Source organism: Branchiostoma floridae, chromosome 5, assembly GCF_000003815.2.
Source record: "Branchiostoma floridae strain S238N-H82 chromosome 5, Bfl_VNyyK, whole genome shotgun sequence".
NCBI classification, from domain to species: domain Eukaryota; kingdom Metazoa; phylum Chordata; class Leptocardii; order Amphioxiformes; family Branchiostomatidae; genus Branchiostoma; species Branchiostoma floridae.
In genome coordinates, this window is record NC_049983.1 from 14,703,076 (window position 1) to 14,713,578 (window position 10,503).

At 40.3% G+C, this 10,503-nt stretch overlaps 2 protein-coding genes across 3 annotated transcripts in view; one reads left to right on the forward strand and one right to left on the reverse strand.

Annotated features, from left to right (window-relative positions):
- LOC118415322 (FERM domain-containing protein 4A-like) overlaps positions 1 to 4,381 on the forward strand; it is a gene marked incomplete in the record, with an annotated part of 41,501 nt that extends 37,120 nt beyond the window's left edge. The window contains 3 exon segments of the mRNA XM_035819825.1: positions 468 to 536; positions 1,528 to 1,680; positions 2,048 to 4,381.
- A 578-nt stretch (positions 4,382 to 4,959) lies between these two features.
- On the reverse strand, positions 4,960 to 10,368 carry LOC118416130 (PI-PLC X domain-containing protein 3-like). Of its 2 annotated transcripts, none has more exons than XM_035821206.1 (2): positions 10,187 to 10,368; positions 4,960 to 7,157 (listed from the first exon to the last, which is right to left on the reverse strand). In XM_035821206.1, the coding sequence occupies exons 1-2, from the start codon at positions 10,323 to 10,325 to the stop codon at positions 6,319 to 6,321; spliced, it is 978 nt and encodes a 325-aa protein (XP_035677099.1). In that variant the 5' UTR covers positions 10,326 to 10,368; the 3' UTR covers positions 4,960 to 6,318. The 2 variants fall into 2 exon arrangements, with proteins under 2 accessions (XP_035677099.1, XP_035677100.1); XM_035821207.1 differs by lacking the exon at positions 10,187 to 10,368 and adding an exon at positions 8,220 to 8,475.
- Positions 10,369 to 10,503: the final 135 nt, after the last annotated feature.

The following is a 10,503-nucleotide window of genomic DNA, read 5'->3' on the forward strand; positions in this document are numbered from 1 at the left end:
GTGCCTCCTCCAGGTGAGCAACTTAGATCGTCTTATCTCTTAATGGCAGTTTTACAGGTGATCCATGTTCTCAAACCATGCTCTCTTTTCTTTTCATGCAATACAGACTGGTCAACACAAGATCTCTCTTTAGGGATTTGCTCGGAGTCTTGATGTTCTTGAGCATATCAAAGCAAAATGCGTTACAAATGAAAGTGACCTACAATTAGAAACGACAACATTAGGAGACTTCAACAATTCTATGTATTCGCAAATGTCTTGCTCATAATGCCAAATACAAATATTTCATATACTAGTATAGACTCCTTCAGTAGACCAATTGGCCTGTGCTCATTCACTGTGTATGATATTTTCATACGTTTTGGATGTTGTTCTTTGTGGTAATGGTATGAGCACCAGTGGAGAACTGTGAGAAGAATGGGATAACAGTGAAGTCATGTTGTCTCTCAATGTCTTACCCTTCCCAGGAACACATGGTGGCATGACTTTGAACATGACTCGCCCCCTAGTCCTGAACTGCCACCCAGACTTGTCAGGTACATGTGCAGGCCTGACCCAACCCCTGCAACAATCATGGAACTAATAGCCATGGCATGACTAACCAGTCAGTAGGACTGCCGCTTGGCTTGCTTTTGGCACAAAGTTTGGGGTTCCTTCTTGCGATGGTCCAAGCATGAAGCCTTGGGGTACATCCAAGGAGCAAAATGAATGTTAGTTTTTGTTCAAATTTCCTGAAAAAAAAATTATTTTTCTATACAATTTAAAGGAATGACAAAAAGGAAGTTTGGACTAAATGGTGTAATGAAAGAAGTGATTTATGAGAACATAGGCATGTTGGAGTACAATGTATGAGGCATGCTTTAGTGCATGTGCAATTCCAACTGGCTGCTTGGATTGAAGGAAAAATGTGCTGCTTTTGGTTGAAGACTCAAAAGCAATGAATCTTACATGAATCAAGGAGCAACGTTTGACTGTGGCTTGCTAGTTGCCTAGGTCATTTCAGATGAATAACTTACATCATGCTTCAATCACCATATCAAGTGCTCACATCACATTCATAACAGCATCTTATGCTCCTGCCTTTTTTCCAGTGACAATCATCTACTTTCTGCATCTCTGACTGATGAAACTGCTGCTGTAGAATTAGTCAATTTAATAATTGTTCTTGTCAATTATGCTTGAAAGAAATGTATACATAACATTTGTTTTTGAGATCATAGAGCATGATCTAGTCACAAAAATCGTAGTGCAGTGTAGTTGCATTGTGATGTTGATATGTTTGTATACGTCTAGTGATGTTGATTTTAGATGGCATGGTAGAGTCTTTGCTTTTGGTAACTGTTAACATTCAAAGTCAACCAACCAACCCTACCAAGAAGGCTTGGAAACATGTTCCATAATGTATATAACCTGCCCCAGAGATGCTCACAGAAACAAATAAAAGCATAATAGTGTAGCAAACAATGCAACAGTAGTCCAGGTTCCTTTAACATCTTGACTAAAGGTCCTGTGTGGTCCATGTTGCAGGTCGCTATCGGAGTCGCACACAGACACCCTGCGGGACAGCTACAGCTTTGGGGAGGCAGAGGAAGGGTTGGCCGAGGCCTTCAGTGAGGAAATGTTGCAGTGGATCGAGGGACAGGAATCCATGAAGCCAGGAACGCTCGTATGACAATGATGGTGGGTCATCTATGATATATAGTAGATACATCACACTGTGTCACATGTGTGCTGGGGTATTGCTGATGTAAGAAGCTGTATCAACTGACAGGCAATACTGAGATGTTTGTGAGGTAACAAATTCTAGATTAAATGTTAAAAATCAAGTATAACATCAGTTGGAGTATTGTGGATGTGTTGTATGATTGGTGTCAATCAACAGTGTTGTTTTAATAGTTCCTTGGGAATTGATGAATGTGATACTAAAAAAAGTACAAGGTTAACATTAAATGCCAGTGAAAGAAGTGTAGGAAAACACTTGATAAGGCCTTTTTGACTGATAGTACACTAGGTACTGAAAGCCATTGTTTTCTCTCCTGTGCACCAGGTGCCGGCTGTGCTGTATGAACACCTACATGTACTGTTGCAGCTGGTTTGCAGCAAACTTCCCCAACAGTCCAGAAGAAAGCCCAGAGGAAGCCACCACCAGTCAACAAACCGATATGCAAAAAATCCTACCCTGGTACTTTCAGGCCATTCTTCAGGGAACCCACGTGTGGAACACCTTTGATATGCATATTGTCATCATCCCTTGTGCAAACCACACACCTTTGTGAGAACAGTTTTCAACAAGATGTTGCACTTCACACGGATGAGTTTGTATGATCTCATCCCATACCAGAAGAATTTTAAAGAAATATTGGACAAAAATTATCACTAGTTGCTATGGCAAGTTTTGTTTTATAAACAAGATGACCATTTGTAATATTGAAAGCAAGCTAAGTCATAGTAAAGTGCTTTTATATATACCCAGTATGTGCAAGTGGAAGATGATATATTCAGATTACAAGAAGAGTTACCACTCTTGGTCATAAAACTGAGCATCATGGGAAATGAATATGTCTTACTCTAAGTGGCAGCCATCTTTTTTGACATTGTGATGACACCAAGGTCAAAATGCTTTCCACTGTTTTTATGCTCGGACGACTAATCTCAGTGGTAGAATATTTCTGTGAAGTATTATTAAGTGATGTTACTGTGTAAATAGGTGCTTTTGGAGAAAGAGGAACAGTAAAAATGTTCCCTACCTCAGGACAGAAGACACTCATGTAAATACTTGTAAATGTCATTAGCAATAAGGCAAGAAGTTTGTTTTTGTATGGGGCTTACTCAGTCCAATCATGGCTAAGGTTACAGATAGCAATGCATCTTCATAGTGTGATGTACCTGCAGTACTTGTAAGTAAAGATCTTTACCCAAGAGAGTTTAGGGTAAAGTTTACTCTCCATGCAGAGTTTAGGCTCCAGCTGTTTTTTTTACATTTATTAGTCATTTTTATCGGGTCACAAGATATCAACAAAGAGTACAAAATAGGAATCCTGATAAAAACGACAAAAAAAAAAAACGTTTAAAAAACAGCCAGAGCCTAACCTCTGCTTGGAGAATAGGTAAAGTTGCCATTGCAACTAGCTCAGTGATGCAACATGCACATTTCTTGTGGTATGAAGCTGTAAATGCCTTGAGGTGAAAATGTAATCATTCTCCTTTTCTTACTCTTAGAGTTAGAACTATTGAACTTTTGAAAGATGCTGTCTATGCAAAAGTCTGCTCAATGGTAATACTTGTCTGCTGTGTAAAGAACCTGTGCATCATGTGTAGAGCCTGTCCAAGTGCCATGTTGTGTAGTGCCTGTTTGGGGTTACGTGTAATCAAGCCACACCAGTTGACTGTGTGTTACAACAAGTACTCGTAATGTGAAACTTAGGTGAAGCAAGTCTCATTATCTTGCAAGAGTATGGGAATATAGTGAGGAAAAGTGCGGCACCTGGTGTGATATTCGGAGGAAAGGAGCTATGTTTGTATCAGCCATAAAATAAGTAAGCAAAAAACTATCTAGTAAAGTGTGCAGTTTGTCTACTACAATATCCTATAACATGTTGTCCTTCTGTCTGTTTTGAATCAGTCACCATCTGTAAAATGTGGCAAGTAAATATATGTTCTTTCCTGGTTATGAAACACCAGCATTCTAACAGCAAATATCTGTACATGTATACTTTCTTACCAAAGTTGAACTGTTAGATTTTTGGGAGTAACCTCATATAGATAAAGGCAGAGCAAAGCACATTTATTTCATACTCTCCCCTTCCCATTATAGAACTCAGCCATGAATATCCTTGCCATTGTTGTGTTCAACCCTGTGACCAACACATATTTCAAATGAATTCTGCATTTTGTACATAATTTGAAAAAATTGTAACTAGTAAGACCCTGCATGTAGGACTGAGGTTTTGTGTCCACGAGGAATGTTTTAGACCTCAGACTTTAAAGGAGTACATTCTGATATTGGATTATTTGCTGAGTTCAGTCTGTGTGTTGTATCATGGAATATACTCAGTGCCCATGGACAATTCAACTTCAAACTGAACATCACCTATTGTTAAATCAGACTACTGTAGATATTTAAAAGAATATATGTTTGGGGGAACTACAAGGTTTTTGCTCATGCCCACATGTCTTCATTATGAAGCATACCAAGAGTGTGTTTCCAGGAATTGTTCGGGTTATAGAGAAACCTCTTGTTGCTTTGTGTTGTTTGAAATTGTCTCTATAGAATGCCTTGTCCCATTATGGTGCCACACTCTTACTGAGATCTTCATTACCACAAGGTGCAATTTTCACTGCAGTTTTTCACACTTGTAATAATAAATAGTTGCAGAAACAACTTGTTGACTCCAGTCTTATCTGTTGACTCTCTTCATTGTATTTGTAAGGAAAGATATAACCCAGCAATGACCAAATTGATCTACCTTGGGGCATAGCTTGATACATAAAAGTGTAATAAGATGGTAATTTGTCCTAAACTCCACAAAAGAGTTAGCCTGAGTATCATCCGTATTCTACCGGGGCTCCTTACACTCGCTACCCCTATTTTTTTAGGGAAGTGAGTGTAGGGAACCCCGGTAGAAATAGGATGGTACCCAGGCTACAAAAGAGTGTTATTTTCTGATAGATATCAATCTTAGGAAGTAAAACAGACATGCACGTTATATGTCTAAGCACAAGTCTTGCATACATCAAAAAGTATTAGTATTCTGCTAAACTCCCTAAGTGCTCTTTAATTAAATTATCTCAAGTTATGGCTGAATTCAATGTGTCTGATATGGCCTGGCAAAAGTTTGCTTACAAAACTAATTTGAGGGGTGATGTTAAAAACTTAATGTGTTGTTTGATATCTTTTGAACAATTGGTGTGCACATTTATGCAGACAATATATTATGCAGACAATATTCACAAAGAAGGAAGTGCATGGGTAGGGTTTAGTGAGTTATCCAAACACACATCGCGTAATTCACCACAAGTGAAATTCTGCAAAAAGGCTGCTGATTGTGAAGACATTGATACATAATCAATAGGAAAATAACACTTGCTTTTGGAGTTTAGTTTAAAAAGCTGAAGGCAGTCTTGAGGGGAGACTACAACATGAACGTAATAATTATCAATTTACATATAACGTTACATGTACACTTCAGAAAGTCTTCCACCACTCAATATGTAAGTAGAATTGTTCATTTTCAGTTGTTAAAAGACTTTTTCTTCATGATGAAAAATACATCTGCATGGAATGTGTATTTGTTAGGCCTCAGTTGGCCTCCAACGAACCTTGAAGGGCAACACATTTGATGGGATCCTCGTCATGGATCACAAGCGCCTTCTAGCAGGTATTGACAGTACTGCACAAAATTGCACTGGCCACGCTGGTTTGGGAGACAGCTTCTCCAGTGTATTAACAATGCACCAAGGTAAGACATATTACATGTGAACAACCTACAAAAAAATTTAAGACTTTTGATTGGAAATGTAGTGTTTTCAACACAATACATAGTTATGAAAGTCAAATGGTATTCATCATGATTCATGTCATGGATTTCATTATAGTTTGTATCTGGAAGAAATGGTGCTGATATTAAACATACATACATGCAGTCTTCTTTGATAGGATCACAGTCAAGTTACTTTCTGGGGTATCTACTATATATTACTGTATTTCATCTGCTACCTTTCTGTCATGTGAGTCACATGTCTGACCAATATTACCTTTCTTTCTGTACACTTATCTTCTCCATATAATTTCATTACTGATCTGCTTTTACATATAATTCCATTCTCTACATATAATTTCCTTTCTACATCAGATTCAATACACATATACATAAATTGCTCGAAGAAGGGGAGTTTGTGTTGGACAAAACTGACCCTTACTTCATTTGTTACTCAGGTCATTCTACTGGTAAAACAGCTTCCATTACTTAGCTATTCCCTCTGGAATGTTGTATAAACCAATAGATTTGACCTGGAGGAAATAAGTCATTTATGACAGCTGCTCTGTGTACATGCAAAATACTCCACATCCATTCATTTGTGATATTCCACAAAAGACAATAACACTTTACATTAGTGTCTGAATGACACTGAGATTTTGCCTTTTTCTTGGTCACACATAAATATTCCTGCACACTATAAAAGGGTACACGTCTAACATTTACAACTACACTACAAGGAGACTCAGCTGTGCCAACTGAAGCCTAATGTTTGTGTTGGAATCACAACATTGATGCACACAATACATGACATTAGAACTGGTTACTGTGTTCCCCAGTCTTAGAGAGTTTCCTTGTAGTTTAAGTTGATGACTGCTGGCAGGAACTCGGCCAGATCCACAAAGTCAGCGATGATGATGTTGACCCCCTGGCTGCCAGATCCCGGTCTCCTCCCGTTTAACCACTTCAGGATGTGCGGCATGACGGGAGTCGCCAGCACGTCCTTCAGACTGCCGTTCAGGTTCCCCAAGATGGTTCCCGCGGTGGGTGTGAGGACTCCCTGCGACACGTAGAACTTGGATTCCTCGCGTACTTCTGTGTTGAGGAAGTCGACCAGTACCGGGATCTCTGGCGTGTTTGCCCAGGGCGCGACGATGGCCTCCCCCGTCCACAGGTTGATGTGGCGGTCGGCGACGCTGTTGTGGTAGAACACGATGACCTGCTGCCCGCGGTCCCACAGCGTGGCCAGGGTCACGTCGGCGGGATCCATTCTCGGGCACAGCTTCGGACCAAACATCTCTTTCAGGATGGCGATCAAGCGCTCGTGGTGGAAGTCGACCATGCTGTAGAAGTGATTGAAATCCAAGAGCACCACCTCTTTTGGGTGGGTGTTGAGGTATTGGGCGATCTCCAGCAGAGCGCTCTCCACTTTGCTTCCATACAGTCCGTGTACAAAGTACAGCGAGCTGTCGCTCTTTCTCCCCGCCACGCGGAAGTCGAAGTAGCGCACACCATCATTGAGCTGTTCCATGAAGCAGATGTCTTGTGTGACGGACCAGCGGTACACCAGATCCTTCCCAGCCTGCCCCATGATCATGACGGCAGCCTTGATCTCCGGTGGCTCTCCAGGCGAGATGTCAGACGTCTTGTCCAGGAAGAAACTGAAGGAATCATGGGTACCTGTAAGGAGAAGTAAACAACACTTTTACAACACTATCAGGAACACACACTCATATACATTTGTATAGTAAAAGCAGCATGCTTCAACTTTGTTGACTTAAAAATAGACATGTTGTTTCATCATCTGGTTTCTTTTTATGTGCCAAACAATGACATTTAGCCTCATGTTTAGATTTGCAGTATGTCACCAAAGCCAAATCTTTTCATGTATGATTTGGGAGGCAATAAAGGAATGAAAGAGTTACTACTGCTTATTAATTATTAGATAGTTTCTTGCTAACATTTGAAAGCAATCAACATTTTACTATAGGAAGTGTCCTTGGGCCATTTCATTCTTATGTATGGTAAAAGTCTTAGCATTAATTTATTTCTGTTCCTAACCAATGTTCATACTACATACTTGGAACACAGTAAAATGCAAAACTACAGTAAAATGCATTACTTCTTTAACTGCAGCTCCATTTATGACTTCAAATAGTGGCCAATAAACCAGGGTATCTTGCTTTTATGCCATAAAGCTCTTTGCTTCTCAGGAAGGACTAGACATCATGTTTGAAATGCTGATGTTAGGGAATGTTGTTATGGATGATAGAATACATGGCTGTCCATCACATTAGCATTACAAAAGACCTATAAATTTACACCCAAAAGACTCAGTACACAGAATCATGTGCCTCTTGTCATAAGCTGCAAATGGCACTGTTGAATGTTAGCTTGTACGTACATGTGGTACATCATATAAATTTTGTTTTTATCACTATGTTTGGAAGCATATACAAAGTGCCCCACAGTACTAGCAGCACCATTACAACATTTTACAATAATTGCACTATGGTAGCTTTTTAAAAAATCCTACCATAGCACAATTTTGCAAGACGATGCATTATGCAGATTTTCCTACAGCATACGAAGAAGCCAAAAAATGCAGAATTGCCATTTGGTTAGATTCAGCTGCATCTACATTAGCTCTGACTCCTACGTATTACAAAATGCTTTGCAGGGGTCTAATCAGAGAGGAGAGGAATCAATCGCAATCAATGAAAAGGATCAGGATTGACTTACTGAGTAACTGTAACGATCCTGTCATGATTACGCTTAGATACATGCACCTACTCAAGGGAAGTCCAATCACTACAGATATCTACAGTAATGGAGCCTAATTTGACACTGATCACCAAAACCGTTCACTATACTATCTAATTTTAGCTCGCAAAATCTGGATAATCGAGGCAACAATTTTCTTGCTAAAGGGATCTAGAAAGAAAAGGTAATTTGTTGCTTTCCCTCTAGTGCTATAATGCATTCACTAGCTATAGGCTGAATTGGTCCTTGCTCCAGACTAAGAGGTAAAAGAAAAAGATGCATGAAGAAATCTATGCCTGAGAGTTGTACAGTCAAACCTGTATTAGGGGCCACCTCTACAGAGGGGCCACCTGTCCATAGTGGCCACTTTTTGTCAGTCCCTTGGGTAGTTTATCTACAAGTTGCCACCTCTATACAGAGGCCACCTGTCTATAGTGGCCAAATTTGTCCGGTCCCTTGAGTGGCCGCTATAGACAGGTTTGACTGTACTTGTAGCTGTGGGACATACTAACATCCACAATCCACCTGTGCATACCAATACAAACACCTGTACCTACACCTGTACCTACACCTGTACATACCCAGAATGAGACTTACTCCTACACATCCTCCAGGCAGCTGGGCCCGGGTAACATTTTTGCTCCTTCAATAATAAGCAATGATACTATTATAATAGGAATCAGTCACATCGCAAAATATCAATATTAGCAAGCCATTTGTGCAGCATGGGAATGTCATGCATATAAATCATGTGACTTGCTTTTGAAATGAACAACCAGTAATGAATACTTTGAGGAAATCAACATCAATCATACTAGATCTGCTGGTATTGATTTGCCATCTGCCTTACCCATTACTTCAAAATACGTATTACATATTATTACTTTAAATTATGTACCAGCAAAATGAATGGAGATTTCAAGCAGAATTTCTACCAACTGGAAAAGCCCCTGTTACAAGCCTTTCAAGAATAGTAGCCAGTGAGACACCAAGGAGCTAAGCTTGGTAATACATGTACCAAGGAGGCTAAAAAAAAAGACTTTTCTAACCTCCTTGCATGTACCATGTACTAAAAACTGACTTATTTTCATACTTAACTGACAGTAACACTACTAAGTAACAGTGCTTCAAATTTCCCTAAATGTGGTCAAGTGGGAACACGGTCCTGTAGTGATTTCTAGTGACTTTTACTTTGATTCCTGCTTAACCAGGCATGACCACATATCTATAGGACCACATTCCTGGGTTCCAACTTCTTTTAACCTCACAGAGTTGGCACTGGCTAAAATTGATTTTATAATGTGAGGGAGTGTGACATTTTTAAAGTTAAACTTCACTCACAAACTGTATTCTCCACAACACTGTAGTTCTTGGATGGGAGCCAAGACTCAGTGGGAAGTGAATTAGTGAAACACTATTAGTGTAGGTTGGTCATGATTACTAATGAACGAACTACACTAACACTGTTAGTAACAGTGAACATGAACACTACCAGTAATTTGGAACGAAATAGGGAAGACACACTGAATAAGTCTAGGTCACATCGATTATGTGTTTACTTTGCTGTACCCAAGGGAAGTAGGCGTTACTTCCGTTTTCACCGATAATCCAACCCCAAAACGTCCCTTGACATAACATCACGCTATGATATTATATGATATTGATAGGCTTAGGATACACCTGTCGTTGCCACGCCCACAACAAAATAAGAAGGAAAAAGCCATAGCCATAGTGAATGCCCATGAAAGGAGATAATCTAATAAATTGGGGATGGTTGGCATAATGGCAGATCTCTCTTGACCTCCTTGGCCGTTCCGTATCCAGCAATGAAATTAGGAAGGCGGCCTTCACATCTCATTTTCCACCTGCCCGGAAGTGAACATTATCGGCCGGTATAAAAAGCCTTCGTTCGAGTTGTACGATCGGTGGCGCTGAGGCCTACCTACCGGGGATGGCGAGGTCCTTGAGCGGTGCGGTGTGCAGGTTGGGCGGTAGATCTGCCATCCAGTTGGCGAAGCGGGTGTGAAGATCGCCCGCCACCCCATCGTCCAGCCCGGGGGACCGATCAGCAGCCATGTTGGACATTCCCACCACGTACGACCTCTGACATGGAAGAGTCCACTTGGCAGGAGGTGTTGGGTTATTAGGTTATCATGGACAACACTGGCTTCATTTTATGATTTCAGCCTTGATTTTCTGGATGATATGCTCTGAAGTCTAGACACTCTAAAACTATGCAAATGCACACAAGTAGAAAGATTCT